Source organism: Eublepharis macularius, chromosome 1, assembly GCF_028583425.1.
Source record: "Eublepharis macularius isolate TG4126 chromosome 1, MPM_Emac_v1.0, whole genome shotgun sequence".
Classification (NCBI taxonomy): Eukaryota; Metazoa; Chordata; class Lepidosauria; order Squamata; family Eublepharidae; genus Eublepharis; species Eublepharis macularius.
The window spans coordinates 50,379,775-50,392,715 of NC_072790.1; the positions used below are offsets into that span (position 1 = coordinate 50,379,775).

The 12,941-nt window shown below is 43.5% G+C and overlaps 1 protein-coding gene across 3 annotated transcripts in view; it reads right to left on the bottom strand.

Moving 5' to 3' along the window:
• GRHL1 (grainyhead like transcription factor 1) overlaps positions 1 to 10,033 on the bottom strand; it is a 62,923-nt gene extending 52,890 nt beyond the window's left edge. For 2 of the 3 annotated variants that reach the window (XM_054988850.1, XM_054988832.1), the window contains exon 1: positions 7,735 to 7,906. In XM_054988850.1, the coding sequence (XP_054844825.1) occupies positions 7,735 to 7,781 (47 nt within the window). In that variant the 5' untranslated portion in view covers positions 7,782 to 7,906. Of the gene's footprint in view, positions 1 to 7,734; positions 7,907 to 9,896 lie in introns of those variants that run through there. The other variant, XM_054988840.1, reaches the window with a different exon arrangement.
• Positions 10,034 to 12,941: the final 2,908 nt, after the last annotated feature.

The window sequence follows — 12,941 nt, forward strand, 5'->3', positions numbered from 1 at the left end:
ACTTCTAATTCTGAGCCTTCATTTTTATTCTTGCACAACTCTTTGGAAAACTCAAGGTTTGTACAACTTGAAACAAGCTTCTCTACTCTTTCACGCCTTCTTAGTGCAGAAATGCATCTTTGATTTAAGAGCGGTATATGTCTACAGCATGCTCACATTGTCTTTAAGAGCATTTCATTCACGTAAAAAAAATATTTTACGGAAGGTGTTTTTTTTTGCAGTACTCCCTAAAATTTCCAATTTTTACACTTGAATTTTTTTAAAGGCCTCAGAAAAAATTGGGGGAAAACATTTCCTTTCTTTCTGAGTCCCCCCCCCCCCACACACACCAGACCTTCACATCTCTAGGCATCACACAACTTGGCATTCTGGGAATCTTCAGACAAGTTCTTCACACATAATGATGGAAATTTTCTGGGTCTCATACAGCTGTTTGGCAAGTATGATGAGATAGTGAGCGAGCATTTGCAGCATCTATCTTCTGGGTAGCATTATGAATTCTCGTGACACTTCCAGTGACAGTTGCCAGTGGTAGGTGTAGCTTCTCAAAGATGGAGCTCATCAGACGGTACTTATGATCTACTATAGGAGATGAGAGACTTGTATCACTTGCTGTCCTATCCATCAAGAAGGACATTGTTCAAACCCTTGATCTCTCAACCACTGTACTAGAGTTTGCACAAGCGAAATCTCAAAAAGCCCCATTCTGAGCAGTGGCAGTAGACTAGACACCTGCTTGTGGGGAGAGTGGGATATAAATATTATTATTATTATTAATAATAATATTAATAATAATGATGATGATGATAAAAAAGGAACTATCATCGTTTATTATATTGACATACTCCCTTTAAATAGAAAGTTTCAAAAGTAGTTCACAACACAGGAACAGATGGTTTTACTTTCAACTTTTTTGTTTCCTTTCTTTTGGCATATATTCTTTATTTTAGATAGATTATCTACTGTCTAAATAAAGAGGTAGATGAAAGTGTTTAAAGTTATCAGATTTCCCAACCATTCGGTCAGGTTATGAAGATGTGTACGTTAATTGCTACTTGTCATTTAGACACGGTAAATTAAAAGTCAACCTCTGAGCTGACCCCCTACAGCTCAGCCTGATGCTTGGGCTGCTGCCCAGCTCAGCCACCCTGAAGGCCAGCCCTACATCACTACATACAGGGCACAAGCCGTAACTCTACCGTCACCTGCAGCCTCAGAACTTTTAAAAGTATTGGCAAGATTCGTCAAGTGCAATCTGATAGTTTTATTCTGAAAGCTGACAACCACAGATTCCTTCAGTCTGTGCAATACTATAACTCAGTTCCCAGGAAACCCTTATTTAATAAACAGAAGAAAAGCCGCTATCCATGTTGGTCTTTGTGAATGCAATTAAGCCAATTTTGCTTATATTTTGTAGGGCATTTGCAAAAAATATTCCCCTTTAGCTAACTAGAACTCGAAACAAAAATTATCTTAAAATATCTGCTTACTGACAATATCGTCATCATTTCTCCAGCACATTTCATTAACATTAGAACTGCCACCCAGTTAGTAGATTAGGCTGAGTGATTTCTGTTGCACAAGGCCAGGAATTTGAATCCAAACCCCCATATGAGTCAATCTGCATTTAAGTGCAATTCGGAACATTTCAACCAAAACAATTAAAACAGCGTTACTGATCTAGTCATTACAATAAATTCATCCAACAAAAGCTATGTAAATGTCAACAACAGATGTAAATATTTAATTTATATCACTACATTTACATCTAGACTTTCTTCCATAATGGAATTTGGGGTGGATTCCCACCAAGATGCAGAGTTCCTTAGTGTAAGCAATGTTACACTATTACATGCCCAGGACTGTATTAACCCATGGTTGCGCCCCTAGTCTTTCAGGTATTTCGGACCCCCTCCAGCACTTCAATCTTTCATCCCACTACAGCTGACAGCTTGACCCTGGTATGGTAGGTACTAGACTGCAGTACACAGCCCTATATCCATTTTGAGGGTCTCCAGAAGAATTTTATTCACAAGAGTTCTATTCATACTTATGAGAGTATATATATGGATAAATATTTATGTACACATATTGCTATGGCACAGAGTGTAAAACATCTTTTACCATTGGAGCCCTAGGGCGCAGGTAACAGTGCCTCAGCAAAAAAATGACAGGCCCCAAGTCCCTGTGGAGCCCCTAGGCTTCAGCCTAGGCAGCCTTATGAATAATATGGCCCTCTATGCCCTCAGGCACCACCTCCATATATATATCCATTCCACACACATACACACATATATAGCACAGAACATATGCTCAGGTATGTCCAGAACAGACTGCATTTTAGAAAAAGCTTCACAATTTTGTACGGTCAAACCATACACAATTAATAAACAGCTGCTTAACTGACATGGTGCCATTTCATACGTTAGAAAGCAGCAAGCTCAGGTTTGGCCACACGTATACATGCAAACAACTACAACTACAACTATGGACCCACAAGCTGCTCAACATCGAGGAAGGCTTACCAAAGCTCATATTCAAAGTTCAAACAAAAAAGAGCTTTCCCTACATGGATTTCACTTTGCTCAAGAAACTGTTTGTAGTCCTATTACAAACCATCACATAGCAGAAAATCAGGGATAGCCTCTACTAAAGTGTACACACGGTGAAACAGATAGACACAGGGCTTTTTTTCAGCTGGAACACGGTGGAACGGAGTTCCGGCAGGCACCTCTTGAAAATGGTCACAGGGCTGGTGGCCCCGCCCCCTGATCTCCAGACAGAGGGGAATTTAGATTGCCCTCCGCGCCACTGCGCAGAGGGCAATCTAAACTCCCCCGTCTGGAGATCAGGGGGCGGGGCCACCAGCCCTGTGACCATTTTCACCAAGGGCGATTTAAACTTTAAAAAACTCCCCCCTTGTTCCAGCTGACCCAAAGTGATGTCATTGTGCAGTCCTGAGTTCCACCACCCCTTTTCCCAGAAAAAAAGCCTGGATACACATGGCCATTACCTGACACTAGGAACATGCCTTTTTGCACACGGAAGCGATACCTGGGTCTGTGTGAACACATATGAAGCCTTATACTGAATTAGATCATTGGCCTATCCAAGTCAGTATTGTAGTTGGTACTCAGACTGGCAGTGGCTCTCAAGGTGAGATCATTCACATCACCTACCATTTGATTCTTTTAACTGGAGCTGCTGGGGATTGAACTTGGTACCTTCTGCATGCCAAGCAGATGCTTTCCCACTGAGCCACAAACCCTTCAGAAATGGGTCTTCTGTAAAGAGATCCTAAATAGCTCCCAGCAACAAGTGACCAAAAGGGGAAAGATGGAGGCTAGAGAGAATTGATCAATTGGAAAGCACAAAAGAAAAAGTCACAGCCATTCAGCTGTTCAGATGAGAAGCCAATAATAAGAAAACCTGGCAAATTCCAAACGCAAGTTCTTGTCCTTTCTCAGGGCAACACCCAAGTAAAATGCACAAATGCCTTAAAGGTAACCTATCTTAGTTTAAAGAGTGTAGAAAGAATTATCTTTCAAGCTATCAAAGCATGAGGTTTGGCAGTAACTCAATCCCTCAACAGAACTGCAGGTTCTGTTAAGCAAACGAGACCATATTTTCTAAAAAGTCTGCAAAATGTGTATATTTCTGACAGCCGCCTTAAGTCAAGATTGGGCTTCTGAAGGGTCTATTGGCACAGTGAACTGTGCATACAATACTAAATGGTATTTAGCAAGATCTGGAAATAAGTCTTCTATTGTGTGCTTAATTACTTCATAACTACTGGTTTGTTTTTCTGCTTGAATAATTTGCACCAAAAAAAAGATTAAGAAAACATTACAGAAGTAAGCCTTCTGTGCTCTGCAGGGATACTTTGGTCATAATGCCAAGGTAGTGTCATGTGGCAAGAGTGTTAGTCTTTTGCTTTTAATTTTGTTCACACAGAAGACTTAGTCAGGGCTCACCTTGATAACAAGTATTAGTTTTAGAGCTGTCAGCCACTTAATAAGCTGATCCATCTTCACCTTCAAGAAACCTATGGCTGCAATCCTAAGAACAGATGATTGGGAGTCAGGGCTTTTTTTCAGCAGGAATGCAGGGGAATGGAGTTCCAGAACCTCTTGAAAATGGTCACATGGCTGGTGGCCCCGCCCCCTGATCTCTGTGGGAGGGCAATCTAAACTCCCCTCTGTCTGGAGATCAGGGGGCGGGGCCACCAGCCATGTGACCATTTTCTCCGAGGGCAACCCACTGAGTTCCACCACCTCTTTCCCCAGAAAAAAAGCCCTGCTGGGAGTAAGCAGCAGCGAATAAACTGGAACATACTTTTGAACAGATCTGCTTAGGACCTTCTCCCTGCTTTACGCCTTTAGAGATAAATAGGGTTGGATCCAACAAACTTTCCTGCTGGTGAAAAGGGAAGGAGGGTTCCCTCAAAGGCCCATTGCTAAAAAACTGGTATCAGAAAATCTGGCAGAAATATTTGATGGGTAGGATTATGCACAATCCGTTTTTTTGGGAACTTGCATATGGCAGTCCCTTTATTTAAATACGATGAAATATGGAAACCAATTTTAGATTTTTAAATGCCAAAGAAGCAATTCCCCCAATGCAACAAAGTTTAAATGCTTGTTTATTGTAATTCTTGGGTTTTTAATAATTTGCCAAGAGTGGTTTTGATAACGTCTCTTATGGATTAGTTTTAATCCCTTTCTTGTTTGTATTGTACAGTTTTATCATTTGTTGTATTCAATTAATTTTTTTTAATTAAAAAAAAGGGAAGGAGGGGTTGGTCCCCTTTGACCACTCAAAAAGGCTATGCTGGGAATCACGGGGAAATTTCATGGACGGCAGGACAGGGAGTGTGATAAGGAATGAAAAAGCCAGTGGGGTAACCCATAGTTTTTGATCATGTTACCTAATTTACAGGCCATGTTTAAAAGAGTTACACCCTTCTGAGCCAATTGACTTTAATGGGTTTAGAAGGGCGTAACTCTGCTTAGGATGGCGCTTCTAGAGCTCAAAAGCCTCACAGTAATTTATTGTTTTTACCTTTCAAGCATCATCACCTTCTATTTCAAGAGAATAAACAAAAGTTAATAAGTAGTCCATGTCTTACAAGTATTCCAGACTTGGAAGCTAAGGGGGGGGGGGGAAGCGCCTCCATTTATAAGAACAGCTCTTATTGGCTGCAACAAAGGATAATGATTTAGCAAACGTAAACATAAATCTTACCTAATTGTAAAAACTGATTAAAAACAAACTTGCCAATTGTTATATAACATTGCAAATACGTTTATTTACTAAAATGCAACTAATATCAGTGTGTGTAGAACACCGCCACAAAAGAACTCAAACAGAATGTTTTAAAACCTTAAGCCACATATTAAAGTGGGGGGAGGGGGAGTAACCAAGAAAGCATGTATGTGCTAGAGTGTCATAAGGGTCTTCATGACTTTAGGGTACAACATTTTCCCTAACAGCAGTTAAATCTTATTTAACATTTCCATTTAGGTCATATTTATTTATTTATTTATTCATTCTCCACCTTTCTCACTGAGACTCAAGGCGGATTACATAGTGTGCAATTAGTACGATCAGTAGCAAAGACAAGGGTAGGCATTCCCATACAGTGTCAAGAACATTTCCATACACAATGTCATAGGGTAAATGAAGACAAGTTTACAAAGACATAGCATTAGCAAGGATCCAATATGGGGCTGAAGAATGGTTGAAACATAACATAATTCTGTGACTTACATTAAACAACATGAAGCACAGGTAGTATATAGGAGTACATATTTAAAGCAACAGATAATATGTAAGGCAACATAATGGTGAAGTCTATGGTTCCTAACTCATTAGCAAAACATCTGTGACCTCTTTCCTGCAATACTGCCCTCCTATCTGAGTAAAAAGCCTTTTTGAATAATTCAGTTTTGCATTGTTTGCGGAAAGCCAGGAGGGTGGGGGCTCTCCTGACCTCCTCAGGCAGGCCATTCCACAGGACAGGAGCCACCACAGAGAAAGTCCATGTATGGGACGGCTGTTGATTTCGCCCATGTACAGGCTGGCACCTGCAAGAGACCCTGTTCAGATGAGCGAAGCTGCCGTGGAGGGATATAGGGAGGGAGGGATTCATATCACATATTCATCAAAGATGCTCAAACATAACTTTTTAATATTAAATGGATGGCCATGACCTGAAATCAAATGCCATAGGAAAACAGGTACTTTCAATTCAGACAATTATATTTTTGCCACATTAGAAGTTTTTAAAAAGGGATAAACAACAGACAAAAATGAAGATCTGTTAGTCCCAGGTCTCGAGTGATTCAACATGCATGAACCTTCTGGATGACTGCAGTTGTAGTTTTGATTTCCAAGGTTCAAAGTTGCTATTCCTTCCCTCCTTCCAAAACAAAAACAACTGGCCATTTAATAGGACACAGAATGACATTTCTTTTCTGGGAGACCCAAGTTCGAATTCCCTACTCTTCTATTGAAGCTTGGGTGACTCTTCTGTGATGAGGATAAAACAAAGGGGAGAGTGATGCTGTCAGCTGCACTGGAATCCCCATTGGAAAGAAAAGTGGAGTATAAATATCTAAATAAATGAATTCAGTGGGCGTGAATTTCCACAGGCAGTCATGATTCTTTTGTCCAAGGACTTGTGTTCAGATCATCTCTTGATATCCTGATTCATGGCCATTACTTGATTTCAATAGGCCTTACTGCTGAGCAAAAGCAAAAAGGACCATAACTTTAGCCATAATGTGCTGTATTTTAGCAAGATGTAATTTTGATTCTCACACACAGGGAACTATTTAGCCTTAACTCTGTTAAAGGTAGAGTATCAGGCTGACTTTTATCCATTTTAGCCATAAATTACAGATTAACACACAGAAAATTCCTAGATGAAAAACCACCTTTCACCTTCAAGATTGAAGTTTGCAATTCTTGTTGCCCAGTTTTAACCCACCATCAACGTGGATGTGTTTTTCTTTACGAAAGCAATATTTACAATAACCATTTCCCCATGTTTCAAACCCAATATACTGCAATATATAAATTCTTGTACATCTGAGTGCAGTTAAACGGCTTCTTATGAAGGATGCTTCCCTCCCCGCTCTTTGCAAATCACACTGGCAGCCAGACAGAGTCTGAGCTGCCAAGCAGGAAGATGATCCAACGCCAGAGCCCATATATATTCATGCAGTTGGCTGATCAGCGTCTCTGCCCTACAGTCCTTTCCATGGCATTAAGCTAAATGGAGCAGCAAATTAGATGTTAGGAACTTCTAAGACAGAAGATGACAGTATTCCAAGCACAGCAGTGACGTATTCTCAGAAGGTGCTTTTAACAAGTATTGTAACCAAGACTTCATCAGCCTCTATTTTAAAATATATCAGGCACGGTTCTTCTTAAGAAACAGATGGCTTCCTCACCCGCCAACCCCCCCCACCACCAAAAAAAAGCCCAAATCAGTTTCTGAAAACGTGAGCAAAAGGCAATACATCATAAACATGCTTGAAACAAAAGCAAAGAGCCATTCAAGCGGCTGCAAATCTGTCTTGTGCAAAACATACAAAAGCCAATTCTATAATCTGTAAATGGCAACTGTGGCTATGACACAAGAGCAGAAACCAGAAATAAATCAACTGCCTAGGCTGTCTGAAGTGGGACCTTGCACCACACCACCCCTGCAACATTATATTAGATTACCTGGAGAAGTCCACCTTGCCTGGTGGATGAGATTCATAAAAATCCATCAGTTCTTTTTCCAAAAGGACATTAAGGGGGGAGCTTGTGAAGTCCAAAGAGTAAATTTGCACATTGGGGTCCGACTGCACACAAAAGCTCAGCAACACCTTATTAAAACTAGAGCAACAGTGTTCAAGCCATCTAACACAAACTGGGGGGAAAATTTGAAAGGTGTCGGAGTGACTCAAGTAACGATATCCCAGTTAAAATAACTCTTCTGGCCCAGCCTGTGTCCTTGCGTCTTCAAAGGAGGCGGAGAGAAATACACCCAGCGTTTCATCAGGCTCCCGCATTGGAAGGCACAATCAAAGCAAGAGCCCTGGGCAAGGTGAGGGTCCGTGTTCCTTGGTGGAAAGGTGGGGACTTGGAGCGCCTCCTGACAGGCAGCAATTATCCTATGATTCGTCATGCTCAGCATTTAAAGAGGTGGAGGAGGAGATGGGGGTGACCAACGCCTCAGCTGAGGTGTCGAGTTTCAAAGCCCAAATTGTTCTCCAAATGTGGTTTCAAGTGGAAAGAGGACAATACTCACAGAAGCGACAGGCTGATTGTGGGATGGGCGAGCCCGCTTGGCCAAGCTATAGCCAAAAGGTTTTACACATACACAGGGCAACTCCAAAAATCCCCAAGGCGCCTGTGTAATTTGCAAGCCGGCAGAGCTAATAAGATATAGGCTAACCTTGGGAAGGGTAACCAGGTATGTGTGCAGGATGGAACCAAACCTAAACGGTTAAATCCCACTTCCCTCAATGGTGGGAGAATCAGACATCGGCTTACTTTTCTCTCACTGAAACCAATACTTCCACAAAAAAAATAGGCTATCAGGATAGAACATACATACTCCTCACAGCCCTGTGCACTTTCCAGCTAGACCATGTTACTCTCTCACAACAACTACTACTACTCAGCAACAAACAAGGACCTTGTGGACCTGAAAGATTTAACAAGATTTTGTTCTGAAATACATTTTCATCGGCAGGTGTCTTTGTTACTTTAAGGTGCCACTACTAGACTCGTTTATTGTTTTCACTGGCAGTCAATCCCAAGGAACTCCGAGGGACTTTCTTCTGAGGAAACTTGTAGAGGTTGAACGAGATCAATGCCAGCAAGATCCACCGCCCCACCCCACCCCGCCCCACATTTCCCCCCAAACGAAATCCCACGAGACCGCTTTGATTTTCATTTAGGGTGTACGAGAGATTGAAAGCGCCTCCTTATCTCGCCCATCTAAGCCTCTCTGGAGAAACAGATATGAACACGCACGATCAGTATCAGGTACAGAGAGGAACACCGCCCGGTGTAAACAGGTGGACAGACGGTATTGAGGGGAGGGAGAATCGAGGCCTGGTGGGACCGAGAGAAAAAGAACTGGGGGCCGAGAAAGGAGTGCGCGAGCGCTGCGGGGCAGACGGAGCAGCAACAGGTGCCACAAGGCGACGCAACGCACGTATGCCTAAAGGTTGCAACATCGGGGGGAAAGGAGGGTCGCGGTTCTTTTTTCAAATGTAGAGCATCCGAGGATCAGAGGCTTCAAGATCGTTTCAAACAAGTCGCTCCGAAACAAGAACACGCTTCAGCTCCACGAAGCAGGCGTATTCACGGGGTAGTGAAAAGAGGGGGCTTATCCCATCTTAGTTCAAGGTGCTGAAAACTCCCGTCTGCGATGGTGGCGGAGAGGAACCAGAGGGGAAGACAGGTATTCCGGAGTAATTATTCCAATTACTCAAACGATTTTTTTAAAAAAATATGTCTATCTTTTTTAAAAAAAATAGTCCTTAAATATCTTCTAGAGAGACTCATGTGGCTCCAGAAGCTATACTCTCCTGGGGAGGAAAAAAATCTAGCCACCCACCTTTCGTGCCCGTAATCCTTCCCTGCTGGGAACTTGGCACTGTCAGCGCAGCGCCCCAAATTCGTACATCGATCTCGTGCCCCCCTCCCCAAGCCCAGATCCCCATCCAAGGCGGCAAGAACAGCTGTAGGAAGCGCAGCAGGGGATGAAATCCCACGGGAAGCGGTGGGTGGGTGGGTGTGGGTTAGGGGCAGAAACACCGGTCGGACCTGCCCGGACTCATCCCCCCCCTCCCTCTTCACTTTCCAGTCTGCCCAGCTCGATCACTTACTTGTCGTATTCTTGTGTCATGTCTGGCAGTCAGTGGGTGGCAGAACTGGCCAGGCTGGTTAGGACGGGAACTGGCTGTGGCCCGGCAACTGGGGAGGGGAGAGCAAAGCCGAGCAGGGCAGAGAAAGAGCGCGCAGCCTGCCGCACAAACGGGTTTTGTCAGCTTTTCTCGCTCGCTCGGCTAGCTCCCGGGAGTCGCAGGTGGAATGGTAACAGCGGCCGGCTTCTGATTGGCTCTCGCCGGCAGGCTGGTGGTGGGCAGGACGGAACCCCAGCGGAGCAACGCCCTTGCCGCACACCTGATTGGAGGGGATTAGGGAAGGGGGCGGGACCAAGCGGTGTTGCAAAGTTCCAAATGGAACCTTAGGTGTTTCTGCGTTCCGTTCGCTGTCAATGCCGCGCGGCCAGGCTGAGGAGTGCAGCGTGAGATATTCCGAAATTGCGCGCAACTCCTGGCTGTTCGCCTCCTGATCGTGATCGTGATCCCAAAAGCACCTCTACGGCTCTCTCGGCAGGAGGGCAGGAGAAGTAGCCGACGACTGCCCGGGCCTTCGTGTATTTAGTACTGATTGAGAGTCCGTGTAATGTACCGTTTACACAGTTCATGCTACAATCTGGGAGATCAGGGTTGAAATTCCTCTGCCATGAGGCTCCCTGGGTGACTTTTGGGCAGACACTCTCTCTCAGCCTAACCTACCCCACAGGGTTGTTGGGAGGAGAAATTGAAGCAGGACAGGAGTGAATCACGCACGCCTCCTGAGTCCTTTAGAGGAAAGGCAGGAGAAGAAGAAAAAAGAGCAGATGTGAAACCATGTGAGAGGCAGCCTTTGTCTTCCACAGCAGAAAATAAATCCAGCAACAACACCTCCAGTGGACAAATAACTAAATCCCCACTGCTGCTGAACGGATTCCCAATCCATTTCTTAGTTCCATTAAGAATAATATTTAACATCCCTATAGCACCATTCAGTATGCAAAGTGCTTGACAATCCCATTTCATCCCCAAAGCAACTCCTTGCAGAAAACCCTCGTAAATTTGCTGGAACACTAGCAGTTTCAACCTGGCTTTCTCCCTTTCACACTTTTCATAATAGGACAGTGAACATAGGATTAGGATTGGCACGGAATGGAAGACTCGTATCTCCTAGAACTGCGAGATCGCAGGCACCACCTCACAAAGCCCCAATCAGTGGTTTCATTTCAGTTATACCACTGGTGTATTTGTGTCTTGAGAATCCCTTCGAGTTTTATGCCCCCCTCTTCTCACATTCTTCTTCAATCCTAGCCCCCACAAAAGTAGTTTTCAATGCTGAGACCAGGTTTGTTTATTGGAAAATTAACAGCACGTTAGGTTACTCCTCCACCCCACACTCCCATCGTGTTAACTCTAGCAAGGAACTTGGATCAAATGCTTTGCTGCTCTATATTTGGTCAATCTGGTTCTTTTTCACTATTGGCCATATTAATAGATGTGTATCACACTGTGAAACCACAAAACTGTTACAATAAGCCACCCTGTAGGATACACTTCTTGCAAAATCTCCAGCCCAATGAGCACACCAGATTTCCTGAGATGGGCAAAGGCCACCATGTTTACACATGATAAAAAAATCTAGAAAAGTAGCCATGTTAGTCTGCAGCAAAACAGACATCCATTGGCATGTAAAAGTCAGTTCTGGGGAATCAGAACTTCATCATATGCTTGAGAACTCCTAACAGGATGAAAAAAAATCTCTTTTGTATTGTTAGACAGCCATTGCTGAATACATTTAGCTAATTATCACATTTTATCCTGTCGTTCAGGGCAGTGTACACTATTGCCTGTCGTTCTGATCACCTCCTTGAATGTGTGGAGATAAGGCAGGGGTATAAATATTTAAAAATAAATATACATTAATTAAATAAACGGGTCCTCCACTGTTTATCTTCACAAAAATCCTGGGTGGTAAGTTAGCGCTTGCCCAGGGTTACACACTGAGGTACATGGCTCAGTCAAGATTTGAACCCAGGTCTTCCTACCACTGTAATCATTGCACCTCACTGGCTTTTGGAAAGTTACTTTTTTGTGGGCCATATCAAAGGACAACATACCGAGTAACGGCTACCCATGCCATTTCAGTCAGGGGAAATGTTGGGGGGCTTTTTCAACACAGAAGTGATATCCACAGAGGAAATAGTCCTCTGCAACACAGCCTTGAGCTTTATGCTCTCTCTGCTTGGTTCTTTTCTGGTTTGCAGATTCCCTACCCTTTTATTCAAGTTCTTTACAACGATGTTGCACATCAGTTGATCCAACCTACAGTGGCCCTGTGAGACATCACCAGATGCATCTTCTAACCAGGGGCATAGACTTTCCAATTTCCCAGTGGGGAGGGCTGGGGCTGGGCCAGAGGCACGTCTATATCTGGTCCTTAAAAGAATTGGGGTCCAGTGACATCATAGGGAGGAGCCAATGACATCACAGGGAGGGGCTTCCATTGCCACCATCTATGGAGGTGGGGCCATGGAGGATTTAGGGAAGGGCTCCCCACAAATTTAGGGGGACCCAGGCACCCATGAGGACCCTCCTAACAATCCCCTGGGCTGGGCCAAACCTAGGAAAAGGTGGGAGTTGGCCAGTGGTTATAGTGCTATCTCAGCGATCTCCCACTCTGTCCTGTTTTGGAAATTCACTTTTAGGATAGTCACTTTAAGATTTACAAATATACATGCCATGTGTATAGGACAAACTAATGGTCACAAATTTGACACTAAGAAAGTCAACACAGAAAAGCCTGTAAGGGGAAAAAATTTTAAGTTTTCCCGGACGTTCATTTACAGGAGTCTTGATTCTGCCTTATTCATAAGGGTGACTTAGTACTGAAATTTACTAAATTGTGGCATTGCAGATGCCTTCACTTGGTAAATGTGTGGTTGAAGTTTGAACCAGGGCAGAATACAAAACAGTTGCTGTGCACTCGATTTCTGAGCAATGTGCAGAGTTCAGAGTAATAGCTATCTCCTTCTCATTTCAAACTCATATCCACTAAGTGAGTACAAGCACATT